The 23,529-nt window shown below is 33.4% G+C and overlaps 1 protein-coding gene across 2 annotated transcripts in view; it reads left to right on the forward strand.

The window, feature by feature from the left end:
• The window catches only part of Upf2 (UPF2 regulator of nonsense mediated mRNA decay), a 115,247-nt gene that overhangs the window by 87,075 nt on the left and 4,643 nt on the right, over positions 1 to 23,529 (forward strand). The window contains exons 16-21 of one of the 2 annotated variants that reach the window (XM_026408550.2): positions 2,310 to 2,449; positions 6,242 to 6,343; positions 6,640 to 6,738; positions 13,002 to 13,169; positions 20,876 to 21,017; positions 21,542 to 21,662. In XM_026408550.2, coding sequence (XP_026264335.1) covers positions 2,310 to 2,449; positions 6,242 to 6,343; positions 6,640 to 6,738; positions 13,002 to 13,169; positions 20,876 to 21,017; positions 21,542 to 21,662 — 772 coding nt within the window. Of the gene's footprint in view, positions 1 to 2,309; positions 2,450 to 6,241; positions 6,344 to 6,639; positions 6,739 to 13,001; positions 13,170 to 20,875; positions 21,018 to 21,541; positions 21,667 to 23,529 lie in introns of those variants that run through there. The other variant, XM_077802257.1, reaches the window with a different exon arrangement.

Genomic DNA, 23,529 nt, shown 5'->3' on the forward strand with positions numbered 1-23,529 from the left:
ATCATTTTAAATATTATTACAAATAATAAATGTTCATGACAGTAATTTTGAAAAATACCAAGACAGCAAAAATAACCAATATTGGGCTGGGGATGTGGCTCAAGCAGTAGCGCGCTCGCCTGGCATGCGTGCGGCCCAGGTTCGATCCTCAGCACCACATACCAACAAAGATGTTGTGTCCGCCGAGAACTAAAAAATAAATATTAAAAAAAATTCTCTCTCTCTCTCTTTAAAAAAAAAAAAATAACCAATATTTCATATAGAAAGCTGATCATGTGTCAATATTTTCATGTATTTTTAAAATTTTTTTAATGTGTGTTTGCAGTTTTATAATTGGATTATTTCTACTTAATATATTATGACATTTTTTTCCAGCATTAAATATTCTTTTAAGTCTTTGTTTTCTCATATGCTGTATTCCTTTCTTTAAATGTGCCATAATTATTTAACCCTGTTGTTTCTTAGGTTGTTGCCAGTTTTGTATCACTATAAGTTAACAAATTAATGTTGGTTTTGAGTGTGCCTCTGATTTCCTCAGGATAGATAAATACACTGAGACATTTATTTTTAAACTTAAGAACAAAACTAAAATGACTATTATACAGCTTAGCAAATGCAAACTGTAATACTAATAGATTGTTTTGAAACTAAATTGCTGTGCAAATGAAAATTTATGAGAAATAGCATATATTTTCCTTACAAATTGGAAGTCTGTCAAAACAAAACTACATATATATTCCAGTTTTCCTTAAGATGCATTATAAGTTAAATATAACAAAGGTGTAATAATGTTTCACATTGTGTGAATTTATTACCGCTTTGATGTTTTTACTGAGAATGCTTATGTTTACTTGCATCATTTGCCTTTGATAACTGACAGTTCAATATTTTGCTTTATAAAGTCCAAATAAACACATCAATAATGAAATCTATTATTTGTGTCTATGAAAACTAATAAGTGATGAGATAAAGTGTTTAAATGAATGGAATCTCATTTGGAGATACTTTTTTCTCAGTATTATTGCCCTATTGAAATAGACCTCTGAGCTCCATCTATCTTTTAATTTTTTTTCTTTCTAAACTGAATATGAATACTTTGGTTACTTTGTACTTCCATATTTTTGTCAGTTTCTTAGATAATTTCTAAGAAACTGGAATTAAGTTTTTACTTTTATTGATTAGCTTGGTTATTCAAACTATGGCATCAGTCTTTATAAAAGAGAGGGGTTAAATCACATTATCATTAAAGTTTCCTGCTGCTCTAGTCCTTTAAGATTGTGAATAAGCAAGTATTCACTAAATTCCTACTGTGTACTTATCAGTATATGGCCTCAGTTAAGTTTTGAATATATAAAACAAGTTATTTGTCCTCAAAGGTCTTATCTGATATGACATTTGTGAAATCCTTAAGAAAAACATTTTATGTTATCAAATGTAATGTGTTTACAATAGGTGCTTTTAGGAGCAAGTATGAGAAAAAGTAATATGTTGAAGTACTCAGTGATAGTTTATACAGGAGGGAAAACTTAACACTGAACCTGAAGAATGGATGGGATTTGAAAGTACATAATAATGGTTTTCTGTACTGAGAAGGCTGTTGGATGAGCAAGATCTTAAGGCAGTACAGACAGGAAGAGCCGAATATAGGAGAAGGCTAAGGAAGGAGTAGTGGGAAATAGTCGGACGAGGGCATAGTATATGCATCTTGAAAGTAGAATAGGTTGAAATTCTGGCAAGAAATGAACATGCAGTGAGATGTGGTGTGGACATGAGGAGATGGAAGTGCATTCAGGCCAGGAAGTTCCCTGAGGGAGAAAATGTTACTGAAGAAAAATATTAAGCTATGTGGTGACAAACTGCTATGTCTTTTTGCCTTGTTCCCTGTCTTAATTTGCCAACATTCAGAGAATCAAATGTAATTTCTCCATTCAAGTAACATGATTTTATTATGTCTTTGAGGTTTTAGAGACTCTTGAGATGTCATTTGGTAGAGTGTGGCTATATCTTATTTAAGTCTGAGACTGAACCTTAAATGGACTGCTTTTTGTCTTTGTCTGAGATGAGATTAGACAGGGCGATCTACAAGTATTGACACTTAGAAAAGGAAAAAAAGAGCATACACACATACATGTTATTTTCCTTTCTGCTAATGGTTAAGAAATGTTATCAGTAGTCCTTTGTTGAAACGTAGGTCTAAACATTTAGTTTTCTTAATGTTTCTTGGAATAGTTTTCAGTTCTGATCTTTTATCATTGTTCTGAGAAAATGCCTTTTTAAATTATGTTTTTCCATTTTCTCGTTATTTCAAGGCCTTGTAAATGACAAAGAATCGAAAGATTCTATTACGGAAGGGGAAAATCTTGAAGAAGATGAGGAAGAAGAAGAAGGAGGAGCTGAAACAGAAGAACAATCTGGAAATGAAAGTGAAGTAAATGAACCAGAAGAAGAGGTGATGACTTTTATTTATAGCAAATAGGTATATTTGTATAAGAGTATTTTGATTATATGAGCCAAGATTTTATTTAATACATAAAATAAGATCCCCTCCCCCAGTTTCATTAGAGTAAATATAAATAGAATTTCTGTTATAAAACCCTTTGGTTTTATAAGAGTTTTTGAAGAAAGGAATAAAAGACCATTCATTGCATTTTTATATATATATATTTTTTGTTACAGTTGAACACAACACCTTTATTTTATTTATTTATTTTTATGTGGTGCTGAGTATCGAACTCAGGGCCTTGCATGTGCTAGGCGAGCATTCTACTGCTGAGCCACAACCCCAGTCCCATTCATTACATTTTTATTCAATTAGCAATTCAAAGAAAAATGTTTGTTCTGTGTATTTTTAATTTCATTGTTTTATAGTCTTAGAAACAAATTACTGGCTAGATGTTAATAAACATTGCTTTATTTTTCCCAGCTCCAGTGGGAAATTCATTGTGTACTGTAATAATTTACATGCCCTTTTTGTTTTTATAACTCTGTTAGGTCAAATTGCTCTTCCTTCTATTTTTGACATTTTCATATGGTTCAACCTGATAGTTTATTACATTTTTCTTCCAAACTTGCTTAAATTGAAAAGTTACATCCATAATAAAAGGATATTTGGGATTTGTTTCATATTCTAGAGGTGGATTAGGGAATGATTAGGAGTATATGAAGAAAAAAAATGACCATGAGCTAATAATTGTTCAGTGCATAATAGGTAAGTAGGGATTTATTGTACTATTTTCTCTACCTTTATATGTTTAAATTATAAAATTAAAAAGTAAAAAGTTTAAACAAAGTAGGATAAATAAGGATAGGAATAGAATACTAATGAAAGTAAAATTTAAACCAGAAAATTAGCATTTGTTTACTGGTTTTCATATAAATGTAAGTTTATATAATCATTATGATTTAGTGTGTATGATTTTTTTGGTGTTCCTTGGGTACTTTAAAGTATTTAGGGGTAGTGTGATAATTCGTAAGAATGATTTTTGTTAAATATTAAAACACAATTTATAGTCAGTATTTAAGTGTTTTGGGAAATCAAATTAAAGTTGTCAAGTTTTGTTTGAATAAAAAATGAAAATATTTAGAGAATGTGCATTTAATTTTTAAAAGAATATTATTTATAGCATTCATACAATCATAAAGTGGGTTTTTTAAAATTCCATTTAGAATTAAAGAAAAAGACCCAGTAGTTTAAGATAATTAAAATTTTTACACAGTAAGAAGTAAAAATTCATAAGGCTCTTTTTCTTTGGCTCTTAAAGTTTTTATAACAGTTGTGAACATATAATCTGATTCTGCTGTATAACAAACCGCTTTGCTGTTAGTTAAAAATGAATGATTATAACTGGGCTTGGTGGCACATGCCTGTAATCCCTGCGACTAGAAGGTTGCAAGTTCAAGGCCAGTCTGGGTGACTTAGCAAGCCCTGGTTTCAAAATAAAAAATAAAAAAGGTTAGGGATATAGCTCCATGGTAGAGCATCCCTGGTTTCAGTTTTCAGTATTGGGAATGGGGAGGGGGAAAGAAGATTGTGAAAATTCAGTATAAACAATAATTTTTTTTTTAAGTAACTGGCAACTATTTGCAGGCAGTGGAAATGCACTTTTGTACTTATATTATTTGTTGCCATTTTCTTTTTCCAACCTTAGAACACCTTTAAAGTAGATAAAAACAAATTAATAAAAATGTAGAACTGGAATATGTTTCTATAATTGGTTTCAGGGTAATAGATGGGTATTGATTTTTCTTCAAAATGAGATTGTCATAAAAACATTCAGTATGGGGTGGGGTTGTGGCTCAGTGGTAGAGTGCCACTCATGTGAGGCACTAGGTTCGATCCTTAGCACCACATAAAAATGAAATAAAGGTATTAAAAAAATTCAGTAATACAATTTAAATTGGATTAAGTATTTTATAATGACAAAGGGAAATAAGAAAGTATTTTCCTTTTATATTTCCAGACTAATCAAACTCATGATTGTCTTTGGGTTTTGCTGCTCTACTAATTATATAAATGGATCTAATAAATAAATCCAACATCTTCAGTAAATGTGACATTAAAGAGGACTAATTTTCATACAGATTTCTCATTTAAAAAGCTGTGAGGGATTATATTTTCCCTCTAAATACATCTTCTCATTTCCAAACTTGGACTTTTATTATTTTGACAGTTTTGTCATTTAAACTATTAAATTTCCAGTTGAAGAGTAAATATTATACAAGAGTATATGTGTGTTTGCTAAGGAGAAATGAAAGCAAAATGTTCAGTTGGAGGATCCACATGCCTACGTTTGGAAGGAGAGAAAAGTGTGGCTTACTTTGAGAGGACAATAGAATAGAATTACCTTCAAAAAAAGTTGATCCATTTTGGGTAAAAGGGTACTGTGTTTGTGTACGTTTTTGAAGTGTTTTTATTTTAAGAACTTTTAAGAATTTCTGAATGTCTATAGTAAGTCATAATATACAGTTTAATAATATATAAGTCAAATGTCACATACATTAAAAGTATTACAAAATATTACAGTTGTTTTAGGAATTATTTCTTAGTTATCTTGGCATAATCTTAATTTCTGAGTTTAGTATGGTAGGTTTTGTTTTTATTGACACACATTTGGACATACTTAAGGGGTACAGTATGGTAATTCAGTACCTGAATACAATGTGTAATGATAAAATGAGCATTATTAGCATTATCATCTCCTCAAATATTAATCATTTCTATGGGTTTGGAAGAAAATGTGGTATGTCTACACATATTCTGCCATATAAAAGAACGAAAATGTCATTTATACTACAATGGCTGGAACTGTGGTTGGTATTTGAAAGACAAATACTGTGTGTTTTATTGATTTATGCAAACTAAACCAGTTGGTCTCAGAGAAGAAACAAGTAAGTAGTTGCTAGAGAAAGTGGAGAGGGGGAAGAAGGGAGAAATTAGATAATGTTTTTTTTTTTTTTGAGTTTTTAACTTTTATGGAACCATGTGGGGTTGAATTATATTGTTGGGATGGAGGAATTAACAGATGGAGCTCCACTGTGTGCTTCACCCTTTGACAATCCATAAGGATTTTGCCCTAGGTTCTGTTTGAGAAGCCATTTCGGCTGATAGGGAGTTGAGGACTGACTGGGGTATGAAGGGAAAACCACTGGTTAGGGAAGCAGAAGATCTAGCTCTTCCACTTGATGGCAGTATATCCTCTGGCAAGACACTTAATTAACTTGGTTTTTTTCATGTATAAAATGGGAACAGTTAAACTCACTCTTCCATCTTTGGAGTTGGAAAGAGTAAACAAAACCAAGTATGTAAGAATACCATCCAAACTGAAGTGCTTTATAAAATGCTTACAACAATGTTAAAATTTGAACTTTGCAGATTTAGATAGGTATTAATGAACTATGGTGAGAAGTTCAGCATTGCAAGGATTAGTTTCAGAGGAGGAAAAAAAAAAAAACAACAACAACAGTTCAGGAAACTTGTACCTTGTGGGATTCAAGGAAGAGTTTCCACAACTGATCTTTATATTGTTAGATCACTGGAAGCTGGTAAGGTGGGCTTTCAGCTATTGGTATGTAGAAAATGTTGTCAGCTGACTTTGTTCTCCATTATAAGCAGACTACATAAAAGGCTGAAACTGGAGAATAATAAACAATTATACAGGCATTTAAAAATCTTTCAAGGAATGTAAAGTGTAGGGATTCTTTTCAAAGTGTTTTAATCTTCTATTAATGTTAACAATTTCAGGAAGGTTCTGATGATGATGATGAGGGAGAAGAAGAGGAGGAGGAAAATACAGATTACCTTACAGATTCCAATAAGGAAAATGAAACTGATGAAGAGAATACTGTACGTATGGCTAAAAGATTTGAGTTTTGAAATTTTTGTAACATTTTATTAGTATTTGAATTTTAGCCACTGAAGTTTTCTTTTGAATATTGAAAAATAGCTCTAGAGATTTATTTTCAATTTACATTCATAGCCATTTTCTTAATAAAAAGTTCTTTTAACAATAAGGTTTTATATTTTAATTATTTATTTCTTGAGTTATATTGAACATGTTATCAATACAAAAAGACTCTGCCATGTAAAACCTTACAGTTAAAATTTCTGCTCTGATTTTGTTTTTGTTTTGTTTTAATAAGGAGGTAATGATTAAAGGAGGTGGACTTAAGCATGTACCTTGTGTAGAAGATGAGGACTTCATTCAAGCTCTGGATAAAATGATGCTAGAAAATCTCCAGGTAAATATCATTCTATTTTGAAGAATCTTCTTAGCGTGACTCATTGTACATTACATTCTACTAAATGTTAGGGTTTATTATCTGAACATCTGCTTTGACAGCAACTTTTCCTGAAGTATACAGCTTGCAGCTGTCAGATACATCTTATATTTAAAATTCTTTAAAGTATAAGGGGAGAATGTGTAGTTAATACTTAATTTCAGTATTAAGTATTCAGTATTGGAACAGTAATTTCAGTATTGGAACAGTAATTTCATTATGCCAATCTCAAGTTATATCTCATCACTTCTAAGTTCCTTATGTTTGTTTAGGAACCAAACTTTGCAGAAGATAAACAATTGGAGATGTTTAGTTTAAGAAATTCGTGTGTTGGAGTTGGGGTTGTGGCTCAGTAGTAGAGTGCTCCCCTAGCATGCATGAGGCACTGGGTTTGATCCTCAGCACCATGTAAATGTAAAATAAAGATATTGTGTCCACCTAAAACTTTAATAAATATTTTTTAAAAAGAAGTTTTTATGTTGAGGATTTGAATAGCTTTTATGTAAATAGAAAAGTATGAGTTAATATTTAAAAGAAAGATTAGGTTTTTTTAGTGTATTGATAACATTAATAAACTGGATTTTATAAAAAGCTTCATCTAGCTGGGAGTTTTTCGTTTTTTCCTGATGCTAGGATCAAACCCAGGGCCTCACACATGCTAGGCAAATGCTCTTAGCTTTATATTATATCCCAAGCCTTCCATCTAATGGTTTTTAAAAAAAAGGTCATAGTAATTTGTAGTAATTAGCATTTTTCTACAAGAAGTAGCTAGGGCAGATCAGAAAGTGACTTTTTTAAAGGCAGAAGATCTTATTGAATCTTAAATGCTGACAGATCAATCTTTTAGAGAAAATATTGGATTTTACTTGATGTTATTAAAGCCAAAGTTATGGTAAAACGCAAATTAGCATTATAGGTACGTTAGGCCAATCTGATTCTTCTTCATATATTAAAATATTTCTTTTAACCAGAAAATTCTTAATTTGTGAAATAAATCATATATTTATATCATTTAGAAGCCATGGTCATCAAATAAAACATAATCATTGTAACCCCCTTGAAGAGAAAATGAAATGGTTCATCTATAGGAACTTTCCATATGCTACTGTACATGGTACATAATCCCAAAGATTCAGGAGGCTGGGGCAGGAGAATCACAAGTTTGAGACCAGCCTTGGGCAACTTAAAGAAATTCTGTCTCATAAAATATAAGCCTGGAGATGTAGCTTAGCGAGAGATTCTCTGTCTGGCATGCTTGAGACCCTGGGTGGAATCCCTAGTACTGGGGAAAAAGAAAGAAATTTCCTACCTGACACAATTCAGTTACCATTTACTCTCAGCTGTTCTTTTGTTCAGCATGTATCTTTTGAGCATCTACTTAGTGCCTAGTAGTGTAAGATAGGCTAAGTTTAAAGTGGTAAATACAAAATATTGTTCCTGTTCTGAGAGAAAGTAGATATTTAACAACCAAACAAATATAGGTTCAAATTTTGATAATTGGTAAGAGTAGAATGCCTTGGTTGATAGAAAGTGAAGGGCCTTTTTTCATGTAGGGATGGTGGGGAAAGCATCTCTGAGGTCATAAATTTTGAATAGGACAGGTTAAATGGAGCCATCCAGGTGAGAGCGTGGAAACAATATGGTAAAGGTCCTGAGGCACAAAAGGTCTGGTATTTGAAAACTGAAGACTAGTATGAAAAGAAAATAATTATAGGACGATGGTATGACATGAGAATTGGGAATTGTGATGGGACCCCTTGGGAGCTCACAGTCCTTTGTCGTTCAGACGAGGGGCAAGACTGAAGAGCAGAGGCCTGAGTAGAAGGCTGTTGTGGTAAGCCAGGTGAGAGGAAATAGTCCTCTGTCTAGTGTAGTGGAGGACACAGACAAGTGGATTTGAAAGCCCTTGAGGAGGTAGAATGGACTGGATTTATTTGGTATTTGATTGAATATGGGTGTGTAGGAAATAAGAAAAAGATGAAATTTGGTTTTCTCACTGGCCCTTCTCCAAGAAAACAAGAAGAGTAAGCAGTAATTCCACTTTGGTTATGTTAAGTTTTTTGAGAGTTCTTTAAGTTGTCTAGGTTGAAATGTCTAGAGATCAGAAGAGATGAATGAAATGAAAACACAAATGGGTTAGGTAGAACACATTTAAAGCCATGGAAATAAATTAATCACCCAGTATAAAGTGTGAAGAGAGAAGAGAAGCAAGTTTAGATTGAGCCCCGAGATACTCCAGTGTTTGGAAATAAGGTAGAAAAATTGCTGAAGTCAAAAGAATAGAACCTTTGATATAATCCAGTAATTGTTTCTTATTGCAGTTCTTAAGAAGCAAGCTGAAAGGATGGAAAGATGTGATTGGAGGAGGGAAGTTTGAATTTATACTTTTGTAGGAGATAGGCTTAGTATGCTAGAGTAAAACTTAATCCTGCATTAGCCATAATTTTCAAACATTTTCAAATACTGGATATGGACAACTGTACTGTCTGTTTTGATGAAGTTGTCATAGGAAGATGCAGTATCTAAAGATACTTTGATTCTCCATAAGTCAGGTTCTTAAATTTAGTGCAGTCCTAATTATATCTCAGCAGGAGGATTGTTTTTGCAGGGGGAAGGGAAGAGCCAAGATGAATTTCGAATGAACTTAAAATTATTCTTTAAAATAATCTATAAGAAAAGCAAAATAGCTAAGAAATTTCTGAAAAATAAGGGGCAAAATACTTTATAAAATATTGAAATGTTTTAAACTTACAATAATAGTTTGGCACAGTGAAATAAAGGAGACTGCAAACTAGATCCGAATCATGGCAATTTGGCAATATGATAAACACATCATTTCAAATCCAAGGGAAAGGCTCAGTAAACAGATAATGCTGGATTTAGCACATGGTCAGTAAACACAAATAAATGTGGATTTTACTTAATAATATTAATTATTATTATTAATAATTGTCAGGCACTTTACTACTTACAAATATACACTCTGTTTCAAGGATTTCTACATCTATTCTTCATACAGTGCTGTCAAATACTGCTAGTATTACTTTTTTTTTTTTTTTTTTTTTTAGTTAAAACAACATTGACTTGAAAAGGCCAGAAACTTGTTTAAGGTCACATGGCTAGTGAGTCATGGAATCCATTTTGGGTTTTGTGTTGGTTGGTTGGTTTGTTCCTTATTGTGATGCTGGGGAATCAAACCCAGGGCCTTGCACATGCTTGGCAAGCACTCTACCGCTGAGCTACACCCCGAGCCCCTGGAATCTTTTGAATCATTCTGTTCTATTACTTTAAAGCACAGAATGCCATAAAAATTCAAACAAATGACAAGAAGGAAAAATAACTCCTGTGCAGCAGTGTGATAATAATTATATAATAGCAAGATGAATGACCCATTTTTAATTACATGAAAGATATTAGGCAAAATCTTGCTAGAAGTCACTAATAATCAAAAGATATGCAAATTATAATTAACTTATTCACTTGTCAGTCCATCACATATAAAGATTTATAAAGTGATAGTATTCAGTGTGGTAGGTCTTTTTTTTTTTTTTTTTTTTTGTACTGGGGTTTGAACCCAGAGGCATTTAAACACTGAGCCACATCCCCAGCCTTTTTTATATTTTATTTAGAGACAAGGTCTCATTGAGTTGCTTAGGACCTTGGTAAGTTGCTGGGGGCTGGCTTTGAACTTTGCCTCAGACTCTGGAGTGCTGGAATTACAGGCATGTGCCACCATGCCTAGCTCAGTGCAGTTTTAAAGTTTGCTAAATGTGCATCAGTTCAGCATGGTTATCATCTATTGGGGGGGGAGGGGATCTAGTAAACCTATCAAATGGGCATATATGTGGTCTAAAAATTTACCCCTACTTAGCAGTTTTCTTTAAAAGTTAAGTATACAAAGATGTCACATTATTTATAATAGTAAAAAAAAAGTTTTAATTGTTTGTCAGTAGGGATTGAATTAAATAATAGGACATACCATATTTTGCCACATAATTATTACAGATTTTATGACAAATTTTCTTGCAAAAAAGTAGGGTATGACCATTTTGTGAAGTTTAAAAACAAATTGTGCCGGTATGACTTAAAGATCATTTATTACTAAACTGTCTTTGGTGTAAGATTAGGTTACATGCAATACTTATAAATATATGTTAATTTAGTGGTGATAACTATATAGTAAATAGAGTATGCATATAATTAGCTCTGTATATATTAAAAGATGCTCAAGAGTTAAAAAGGGGAAAAATGTATTTATTTAGTATAGAATAATATGGCTAATAGTGGTTGCTTATGTTTATAATGTATATTAATAAATGGAAGAAAAAATCTGAAAGAATATAATTGTTAACAACTGTTGCATTTTGGTGTGGGGCAGAAAGAGATAAGCTGGAAGAATTAATACAGGTACTTACTAATACATTTTTGTATTTAAATATTTTTCAAACAATGTGTTAATTTTGTAATAAAGAGAAAAATCCTTTACAAATAAAGATTTGTCTAATATAACCCTTTGCAGTTTTAAGTAGTACATCTTCATAAATCTTATGAACCTGGGACTAACTACTTTAAGTAGATTGTAATAAATTGGAGCTTTAAAAACAAACATAATTAGGGACTGAGATTGTGGCTCAGAGGTAGAGCGCTCGCCTAGCACGCAGGAGGCCCAGGGTTCAATCCCCGGTACCACATAAAAATATGTGTCCATCTATAACTAAAAAATAAATATTAAAGAAAATAATGGGCTGGGGATGTGGCTCAAGCGGTAGCGTGCTCGCCTGGCATGCGTGCAGCCCAGGTTCGATCCTCAGCACCACATACAAAGAAAAGATGTTGTATCCGCCGAAAACTAAATAAATAAATATTAAAATTATTTTTTAAAAAATAATTAAACCTTATACCATTTCACTTAATTTGCAAGTCTTTTGAATATGAGGCCCATATCAAGCACTATTTAAGAAGAGCAGTTTTAAGACCTGTAAAGCCTCTCAGCATTACTTCCCAAGCTTTGAGGAATTATTCTCCCTTCCTTAGGGCATAGACAATTATTTGCAGTTGTGTAAACACCTTGTACTGTTTCACATCCTTACTTTTGCACCTGTTCTTCCCCTGCCTAAATTCCTTCCATATCCCCCAGTTGCTCTTTCCATATGCTCAGAAGACATCATATGAAGTCTTTAACATTCTCAGTTGTCCCATTTGTGCTAAACCTTTCATCAGATCTCTGTACCCACCTGCTCCCCAGCCAGGTGAAGATAATCACTCCGTCCTCTACACAAATGATTTGCACTTCCAATGTATTGTAATTGGTTTACTTATATATCTGTCTAACGTAAGTTTATGAGCTTTTTTGAGAGATAAGTCTTTAATCTTTCCATTTTCAAATCTAACAGTAAATCATCAGTGACGTTTTATTTAATTGGTTGAAAAGTTCAGTGTAAATGTTAAGAATAATTGATATTGCTAACCAATAAATTAATGTGAATGGCTATAGATTCCATTCATTCTTGAACATTTATAGAGCACTACTAGGAAATGCTGGGGAACGGGAATAGAGTGTTGAGTCTGCCTAGTCTGGTGAACGAGTCAGACTGATAAATACGTTATTATGAGACTATAAGAATGAAGCAGGGCGGGGATGTGGCTCAAGCGGTAGCGCGCTCGCCTGGCATGCGTGCGGCCCGGGTTCGATCCTCAGCACCACATACAAAGATGTTGTGTCTGCCGAAAACTAAAAAATAAATAAATAAATATTTAAAAAAAAAAAAAAAGAATGAAGCGAATGAAGCAGATGTTGTGCCACAAGGGTGACTAAAAGGGCATTATTTGGGGCTGGGGATATAGCTCAGTTGGTAGAGTGTTTGCCTCACATGCACAAGGCCCTGGGTTCCATCCCCAGCACCACAAAAAAGCGCGGGGGGAGGGGGCAATTATTAGAGGAGCCAGGGATAATCGGTAGGATGTGCAACACTGAGTGCTTGGAAGCACATGGAACTATAAGTAGGAGCCAAACCACATAACGTAGTTTCTTCTAAGACATATTATAAAGGTTTTAGGTGGTGGAAGAGAAATATCCCTAGTTCATCTGTATTTTAGAGACGTTAACTCTTATGATTGTTGTGTTTTAAAAAATTCAGCACCAAATGAATTCTTTGCAGTTTATATTTACATATATTTATGTATATCTTGGAATATTTATATACTTTTTAATTTCTGTCTTTAAGCAAAGAAGTGGCGAATCTGTTAAAGTACATCAACTTGATGTTGCTATTCCTTTGCATCTCAAAAGCCAGCTGAGGAAAGGACCTCCACTTGGTGGTGGAGAAGGAGAGGCAGAGTCTGCAGATACTATGCCATTTGTCATGTTAACAAGAAAAGGAAATAAACAGCAGGTAAGAAACTGCCTACTGTGCAGTTGTCCTACCCTCCTTATGTTGCCAGCAGAGGGTGAGGCTTGCTTTTTTTTTTTTTTTTTTTGGAATAATGAATGCATAGCAATTTCTATTAGATACTCTTTGGTTACCATTTATGCATAGCTACTAAAATTACATTGGTACACTTGGATCCTGTTTTGTTAACTAAAAAGTGACTTTGGAATATCTTTGTTCTATAGATCATCGAATTACACAATAGTAAGAATTCTGTTTTCTTCCTCCCTTTGGTGGGGTACATGTGAATATTCATTATTGTTTATACCATCCTTATAGAAAATGTAGGCATTAAAAATAAATCAAGAGTGTATCTTAAAAAATTGGGGGCCTTTGAAAATAAATTCACTTCAGAAGTCTGAATTCTAAATTATATGGACTATTTTTGGCTTAAAGTAGATAGATTATTTTTTCAAAAAAAAAACTGTCTCATTTAACTTTATGCTAAATAAGTAATTTGAAGCCCTACTTCTTAAAATGTGAAATTTAAAAATATATTTTTTGAACTTTGAAAATATTAACAAACATGAAATAAGAGCTTAGGGTTCTTAGTTTAAATTTTCAACTCTTATAAAAAGTTTATTTGGAATTTTGGAAAATGTTCAATATTAGGAACATTATTTGAAGAAACATCACTGGTATTTTGTGGTCTGAAAAAGAAAGTGTATTTTGTTCTGATTTTTATTTCTTTATTTGACTTTTGGGTGTTGGCCTGTGAGGTGGAACGGTTTTTCTACAAGTGAGAAATGTGTTGCCTTATAGGAATCTTTAATTCTTAAGTTGAGTGAAAGATCTCTTTGTACACCGAATTTGTGCTTAGAAATAACTTTCTGTTCTAGTCATTAGGGGAAAAAATTATACCGAATTTCAGAGTAGGAGAGGAGAAAGAAAAGGCTAATGCCATTTGTAATTGATTTCTTTCTCAATTTAAATATGAATTAGAATAATGAATTAAAATGAAATATTTTGATTGAGAAAGTAAAAGTTTAAATAGTACTGTTATGTAATGTTGAGACTATTTTAATCAAATCCAAGTGTAATTATTACAGTTTAATATTCGCAGATAAATCATTGTTTTGCAATTAATATTAAAGAGTCATGATTTGTTGCATGTTTTGATGGAGTAATAGATACTTATCTATCACTGTAACTTAAGATTATATGTAAATATATTGGTTGTGTTGTGTTTTGTTTTTGTGGTTCTGGAAGTGTCACATGCTTGACAGACAAGTGCTCTCTACCACTGAGCTCTCCAGCCCTTACATAGTTATAAAATTTTTAAGTTACACTTACAAAGTTGCTTTAAATTACAACCTAAATTACCTTTGCTGCTAATTTATTCCAGGAAATTTAGTTTGAATTACTTCAATCTTTTTGTCATCTAATTTAATATAAAATAGAATCTCTCTTATAATAGTAGCTTAGCAGCTTTATTGTAAAGGCTTTGGCAAAGGAGGGAGGCATCAGGAAATTTATCTTTTCATCACTGTTTACGGCCATTTATTTTCTGTTCTTTTGAAATACATACTACTTGAAAACTTTTCCTTTTGTAAAGCTTGTCTCAGAGGTCACAAAAATGTGTTTTTGTTCATCTTTTACTTATAATGGTTTCCCTTTAGAATATCTGAGTGAAGAAATCGTCAGTCTTATAAGCAAATAGAAAGCCTCTATTTTAGCTGTGTGTGGTGGCTCACCCCTGTAACCCTAGCGGCTTGGGAGGATGGGGCAGGAGGACCGAAAGTTCAAAGCTAGCCTTAGCAAAAGCAAAGCACTAAGCAACACAGTGAGACCCCATCTCTAAATAAAATACAAAATAGAGCTGGGGATGTGGCTCAGTAGTTGAGTGCCCCTGAGGTCAATCCCTGATACAAAAAAAAAAAAAAAATTATATATATATGGTTGGGGATATGGCTCAGTGGTTAAGTTCCCCTGGGTTCAATCCCCAGTACCAAAAACTAAACAAAACAACAACAAAAACAAAAACAACATATTTTTCATGTTTTTTAATGAAATTCATTAAGAAGTATTCTTCATAATATTTTATACAGTTTCTTTAGTATAATTAATACCATCATCATTAAGCTTATCATAACTGAATTATGGGGGGAAATCTCAAATTTTATCATAGTTACCTAATAAAGGGGAAAAAATGATCAGTCTCTTTTATTTCAGAATATTTTGATCTGATGACAAATAAGTATCTAGAATAGCCTCAATTTTTTGATGATCAAGGAATTATCTACCTATGGTTCTTATTGGTCAGATTTGCTTGAATGTTTTGTGAAAGAATAATATATGACTCTGTATTTGCATAAATTTATAAGTGTTTGAGACAGGTCACTAACAGCTACTGAGAGGAAAATCAATAGCTGTTTAACCAAGGATTGGAATGTTGGAGTATGTAAATTACACTGAGACTTTCACCTCTTTCTTTCCCTTGATCTGAAGTAATGCATCTTATGTGATAGTTGGAATGGAAAATGACCTAAAATTGCACTGTCATTTTCAATGCCTACTAGATATTTCATATTTGACTGAGAAACTAACATTGCCCAGAATTCTAGCCTATTAAAAAAAAAGATGAAAAAAACAGTAAGTTAAAATTTAATGAATTCCAGACATTGTACTTTTATATATAGTCATATCTTTAAAACTAGTGTATTTCTCTGCATGACTGCTTTTAGACTGACAGATAATCTCTTTTTTACTGCTGACTACTTTTCACAACGGTCCCTTAAGGGAAGAAAATTGCGTTGCTTCAAGTCCTCATTCTGGATGTTGTTCTCATTTTTTAGAGGGAAAGTTGTAATCTTTGAATTTGAAACTCTCTCCCTGGTATCATGATAATTTGGCTCAGTTCTGTTTACAATGTCTGTTTAATGGAACTTTTCCTTCCTAATAGTTCATAGTACCTGGGTTTGGAAATACAGGTGCAACAGAAAGCTTTCAAAATGAGTAGTACTAAAAATAAAAAATTTCACAAATTACTGTGATTGTCTCACAGTAGTAATATTATTGTTTAGGAAGAATAAATGAAGTTTTTGCTTCACATGTTAGAGACATATGTAAAGAGTTTGACAGGAAATTGATTTCAAGCTGAACTTTTTCCATCTATTTATTTTTTGTGTATCTTCCTAGATTTTGAAAAATAAATTAAAAGTATATTTTAGAGAATGGTAACTATTTTAATTATGTTTTAGTTGTTTTTGTTTTGTGGACATAAACAGAATAAGTGGTGTATTATGTAAATATATTCCTGATGTTTTAAGTTGGTGACTTATTTTGTGAAGAGTCTTCCCCCCCCCCCCAGAAAGTAAAGGAAGCAGGGAGACTTATTCTGAACTTTTAAAAGTTATTTAAGTTCCTTATTACTGTGTGATATTTTTGTGATATTGTTATATTGTGCACTTTACAAATGTTATCTCATTTAATTCTCTGAACAACCTTAAAAGGTAGGTAGTATTGGTTCTTCTTTTTATAGGTGAGAAAAGTGTCTCAGAGAATTCTTTTATTTTAATTGTTCTTTTTATATATATATTGATAGAGTATATTTTCACATATTATACATATTTGTAGTATAACTTCTCTAATTAGGATCCCATTCTTATGGTTGTACATGATATGGAGTTTCATTGGTCATGTATTCAGATATGAACATAGGAAAGTTCATTCTGTTGTCGTCCCTGTATCTATCTCCGCTCCCTTCCCTTCATTTCCCTTTGTCTAATCCACTAAATTTCTATTCTTTCCTCCCCCAACCTGGTTGTGTTTTAGCATCCTCATTTCATAGAGAACATTTGACCTTTGGTTTTTGGGGATTGGCTTATTTCACTTAGCATGATAGTCTCTAGCTCCATCTATTTAAGATCATATTCCATAGTTGCATTTTTTTTATGGCTGAGTAATATTCCAGTGTGCATATATGCCACATTTTCTTTATCCATTCATCTTTTGAAGAGCACCTAGATTAGTTCCATAGTTTAGCTATTGTGAATTGAGCTGCTCTAAACTTAAAATGTGGCTGTGTCACTCTAGTATGCTGATTTTAAGTCCTTTGGGTGTATACCGAGGAGGGGATAACTGGGTCAAATGGTGGTTCCATTCCAAGTTTTCTCAAGAATCTCTATACTGCTTTTCAGCATGGTTGTACCAATTTTCATTCCCATCAGCAGCGTGTGAGTGTACCTTTCCCCCCACATCCTCACCAACATTTATTGTTTACTTATATTCTTGATAATTGCCATTCTGACTGACTGGAGTGAAATGGAATCTCAGTGTAGTTTTAATCTGCATTTCTCTAATTACTAGAGATGTTGAACATTTTTTTCATGTATTTGTTGACCATTTTTATTTCTTCTGTGAAGTGTCTGTTCAGTTCCTTTGCCCATTTATTGATTGGGTTATTTGTTTTTTATTTTTTTTGGTGTCAAGTTTTTTTTTTAGTTTTTTTATATATCCTGAATATTAATGCTCTACCTGAGGTGCAGGTGGCAAAGGTTTTCTCCCAGTCTGTAAGCTCTCTCTTCACATTTTTAATTATTGCTGTGAAGAACCTTTTTAATTTGTTGCCATCCCATTTATTGACTCTTGATTTTACTTCTTGCACTTTAGGAGTCTTGTTGAGGAAGTTGGTTCCTAAGCTGACACAATGAAGAGTTGGACCTTCTTCTTCTATTAGATGCAAGGTCTCTATTTCTAGTGCCTAAGTCTTTGATCTACTTTGAGTTGAGTTTTGTGTAGGGTGATAGATAGGGGTTAAATTTCATTCTGCTGCATATTGATTTCCAGTTTTCCTAGCACCATTTGTTGAAGAGGCTATCTTTCCTCCAATGTATGTTTATGGTGCCTTTCTTTAGTATAGTTCTCAGATAATTCTTTATATGTGGTGTGTGTGTGTGTGTGAGTGTGCATGTGCGTTGTATATTTTAGTTCTAGTTGGATACAATAGCTTTATTTATTTTTTATGTGGTGCTGATGATTGAACTCAGCACCTTGCATGTCTTGGGTGAACGTTCTACCACTGAACCACAACCCTAGCCCCCTCTCAGAGAATTCTTGGGTGATTGCTAGGTCATACTAATATATGATAGGACTATGAGGCCAATTTGTATGACTTCAAAAATTTGTGTTCTTTATTTCCTTGCAGCAATATACCTGACAAGTATGTATTTCATGAAAGAAGTGATTGTAATGTGGAAATCAAAGAAAACTGGGGAAGGGGCTGGGGTTGTGGCTCAGTGGTAGAACTCTCACCTAGCATGTGTGAGGCCCTGGGTTCGATCCTCAGCACCACGTAAAAATAAAGGTACTGTGTCCAACTACAACTAAAAAGTAAATATTTTTAAAAAAAAAAAGAAAAAGAAAACTGGGGAAGAGGCAGAAGAAAGTTATCATAGAATTAGTAATTATGTAAGAAGGAAAAATTGGCTATCATCAGGCCATATACACTAGAATTTAGGAATAGCCACAGTTGGCAATTTTTAAAAACATGTGGCTCAAGGGGATTAGGAAATGCTTTTTAAAAAAAAAAACAAAGAGTAAAAGCCTGTGCTGTGGAGTGGTATTTTCCCCCTCATATCAAGAAAGAACATTTCTCTTTGAAAGGGCATAGTAAGATTGGATAAAATTAAATAATGTCAGAAGGAATAATCTACTTTAAGGAGTCCCAGTCTTCAGATAGAAACTAATTATATCTTTGAGGACTGAAAGAACTTATATATGTAATTATAGAGCAGTTGTCATTAAGATTTTTTGCCTTTTGCAAAAACTACTTTCTGAAATGTAGTCCAACAAACTTGGTGCATAATTCTAGGATGGGTTTTTAAACAGATGGTTTTAGTCACTAGGAAATTTAAAAATGCCAAATGATATATCAGTATGTGCTTACTAGCATAGCTAAAGTTAGGAAAACTGATTGTGCCACGTTTCAGCAGGGATGTGAAGGAACCGAACTCAGTTGGACAGTTCCTTAAAAACTAAAACACACCAGGTATTTCCAGCTATTCCATTCCTAGCATGTTAACCCAAAACTAAAAACAACCCAAATGTTACCAACAGGTGAATCAATATTAGTTCATTTTGTATAATGTAGTGCTAAAGAGTGTGTGTTGGAGGAATCAGTAGTAAAAGAAAGCAGGTCAGCAGCTGCTACCTCGTGGGGTAGAGAAAGAGATGGGTTACAAAAGTTAGAGGTGATTGATATGCTCATTGTCTCAAGTGAGGAGAGATTTTCTTCAGCATCTACCTACAGAGAAATTCATCAAATTACATCAGACATACTTCACAAAAGGTATTTTGGATTTGGTTTTGAGTTTTTGCCATGCTGGGGATCTGCCCCACAGCCTCACACATACCAGACATGTGCTCTACTACTGAAACCCACCTCTAAATGTTGTTTTTTTGTTTGTTGGCTTTTTCCTTTTTAATGGCTTTGAGCTCTTTAAAAATAAAGTGATTATTGGAAGGAGTCAGTACTAGACTCCTTAGAGAAAATTCTCTAAAGCTAAGCACATTGGGGAGAACCAGTGAGGTTTAGTGGGCACCTTAATATTTTTATTTTGATAGGTGAGATTTTTGTCTGCTGATATAAATATAAAATGCAGTTAGTTGCATTTGTATTTTTTGTTTTTTGTTTTTACCTTAGTGGATCTATCTGGCTTAGTATATTTGTATTCTGGGTATTACATTCTAAGGGGAGGGGAACATTGACAAACTGAAGGGCATTGTAAAACAGAATGCCAAGAGAGAACATATGAATTAATATAAAAAAATCAAACTTGCACGTCAAATTCAAATGAATTACACAATGTTAAACTTTACACGATTTTAAAGATGCCAGCATTCAGAAGGCACAGATCAAGCAGAGAGGTCTGGGATCCTGCACACAGTTTCCTGAACCCTGACTTTGCACAGATATGGTCCAGATGAGTTCTCTTCATTAAGACATGCACAACAGAGAATTTAGGTTATGAAACACCTCCATTTTGTGCTTAGATATTAGCATAGCGTACTTAACATTTTCCAGGGAGCCAAGACCCATAAATTCATAGATTTTTTTTTAATCTAGGTTTGTTTGCCATATGCAGTCCTATGCCAGGAACATCCTACTAAAAAACAAAGGCATTCCTAGACAAGGGCTCACTCTCTCCCTGTGACAGAACTGTTTAACTTAACAGTTTTCACTTAACTCTCTCTCCTTTCAAACATCACAGCTGTCTTCAGAAATACGAAGTCCTAGTAATGTTGAAGATGGACTAGATTTGTTCATGTAGTTCATGAGGTGGGTAGAAATGACAGGAGGTGGGTTCCAGTTTCCTGTAGAAGTCTTTCTGACAGCCCTACATGATGGAGTCTACAGAATGAAAAAATCATCCCTTGTTAGAGATATGCTTCCAAATAGGGTACACTAAAGAACTTCTGCTTTTCATGGAGCTTGAACTGGTAGACTTTTACTTCTCATCCAAATCTGATGGATTTTGTCTACTAGAATAATACTACTATTTCTTTTTAGATGTTCTTATAAATCTGTTGATGTACAGTGAAAGAAAAACACTATTTTCCTAAACTTATTTTCTACTTGCTGTTTTATTTGAAGTCTATTTTTTTTTTCTTTCTGGTTTCCTCAGGGTATTTGTGACCTTTGGTTTTTGTTTTTGTTTTTTCTCTCTCAGTTTAAAATACTTAATGTGCCCATGTCATCCCAACTTGCTGCAAATCATTGGAACCAGCAACAGGCAGAACAAGAAGAAAGGATGAGAATGAAAAAGCTCACACTAGATATCAATGAGCGGCAAGAACAAGAAGATTATCAAGGTATGAAATCATTTATAAAATAGGAAATTTTTATGCTTCTTGAGTGTTTGAAATATAGTTTTATCTCATTCTGTGTCCATTTTCCTCTGACTTATTTGTAAAATAATAATATAATTTTCATCTTATTTTTCTAACTCCATAATTCAGATAGATTACCTACTGTTATCTGTGTTTGCAAGTGAGAGGGTAATTTTTTAACAAATGTAGACTCTCTCCAAACACTATATTATTAGCTGTCATTGTACACTGCCTCTTAGGCTTTTTAATTGTCTCTTAAGGCACTTAATGTAATGACCAAATTTACAATAAGGAAACATTGGATACTGAAAGAATCTCATCTCTTGATGGTTCTTTTAGTACCTTACAATCATGATAGTCTGTATAATGGTCACTTTTCTGTAGTCATTTACCTGATAATAGGACTGATAAACTTGATCTCCCTAACATTTTATTTGTTTCATAGATGATGTACATTTAAAAGAGTTAACAGCCTTTTTTTTTTTTTTTTTTGATCCTAATCATAGAAATGTTGCAGTCTCTTGCTCAGCGCCCAGCTCCAGCAAACACCAATCGTGAGCGGCGGCCTCGTTACCAGCATCCAAAAGGAGCACCTAATGCAGATCTAATCTTTAAGACTGGTGGGAGGTAAAAATAGCTTCTCCCTTAGCTAGCTAGCTAGCTTTCTTTCTTTCTTTCTTTCTTTCTTTCTTTCTTTCTTTCTTTCTTTCTTTCTTTCTTTCTTTCTCTCTCTCTCTCTCTCTCTCTCTCTCTCTCTCTCTCTCTCTTTCTTTCTTTTTTATAATATCCATATGAATAAAGTATAGAATTCTGGATTATTCTTACAGACAAAACCCTATTAGCAAAATAGAAAAGTTCTTTGTTGAAACCTGTTTTGTTGCTGCTAAATATACAAACTATTAGCTTAATGGACAATGACAAATGATAGTTTCTTGCTTTTGCAGTTATTTGAAAGTAGCTTTAGCTAGGTATGGTGGCGCCTGTAATCCCAGTGGCTCTGGAGGCTAAGACAGGAGGATTGGGAATTCGAAGCCAGCCTCAGCAATTTAGCAAGATCCTAAGCAACTCAGCAAGACCCTGTCTCTAAACAAAATACAAAAAAGGGCTAGGGATATGGCTCAGTAGTTAAGTGCCCCTGGGTTCAGAGCCTGGCATTAAAAAAAATAAAATAAACACACACACACACACACACACACACACACACACACACACACACAAAGACTACATCTTTAAAATAGCTTTAGGCTTTGGGTATATAGCTTAGTGGTAAAAGCATTTACCTAGCAAGTGTGAGGCCCTGGGTTTAATCCCAGCACCACCAAAAAAAAAAAAGAGTAGCTTTTAATATATGCATAATATAGATGCAGTTTTGATAATATATGTTCCCTCTTATCATCAGAAACTAAAAATATTAGAATATCTTATCTTGGGCTGGGGATGTGGCTCAAGTGGTAGCACGCTTGCCTGGCATGTGTGCGGCCCGGGTTCGATCCTCAACACCACATACAAACAAAGATGTTGTGTCCGCCGAAAACTAAGAAATAAATATTAAAAAATTCTCTCTCTTTCTGTCTCAAAAATAAAGCAAATGTTTTTTTTTTTTTTAAAGAATATCTTGATATTTTTATCAACTTCACTTTTCCATATTGCAGTGTAATATCTCTGAATAGCACATTGTCTTTATTTATACCTAATTCCTTTTCTATTCAGATATTAGTATCTTTTTCTAATTTTTAAAATGTGAGAATATCATAATTTTATAGAATTTGTAAATATGAAGTTTGATGACATAATGGGTATCTGCAGTAGCATATATTCATCTAGTACCTACCAGGTCCAGCCCTTCATTACAAAAAAATTTAAAAGGAGAAGAAAATCCTCAAATTTATAACGTCCAATGAGAAAACAGAGTACTACCTGCACTTGAAGGCTAATTCTGTCCTACTCATTTATTCTGCTTATTTCTATTTATTCTATTTATTCAAATATGTCATTTGTGCTATTTATTCAAAGCATTTCTCAGGCAATAGGGAACAAAGATGAATATGTAGAAACAGATGTGTAAAAGTAATTACTATAATAGATGTATATGTGGTATGCCCTACTTAGTTTGCTACCAACATTATTCAATCATTTCTCAAAATTCTTTAACTTTCTATTTTCCTTTCCTCTTCCTCCAATTTCCCTTTGGAAGAACCAGCCACACTTGCTCTTTGCCTTGCCTCCCAATCATTGTGTGACTTATCCTACCTTTTTAGTGTCTTAACTCTGGGTTAATAGGTGGCCTTCTCTGGGGTCCCTAACTACTTCTTGAGCAATATCTTTGTAGCACTTTGCATTGTGGGCAAATTCTGTTTTCCTCCACATACTCTTTCATTTTGCTTCTATGACTTCTAGCTTCTGATTTTCCCCCTTTTCTCTGACCCCTCTGATTCCTACCTGACTTTCAGCTCATTTATGCACACGCCCTACCTATAGATGTCCAGATTCCTTG

Source organism: Urocitellus parryii, chromosome 9 (assembly GCF_045843805.1).
Source record: "Urocitellus parryii isolate mUroPar1 chromosome 9, mUroPar1.hap1, whole genome shotgun sequence".
Classification (NCBI taxonomy): Eukaryota; Metazoa; Chordata; class Mammalia; order Rodentia; family Sciuridae; genus Urocitellus; species Urocitellus parryii.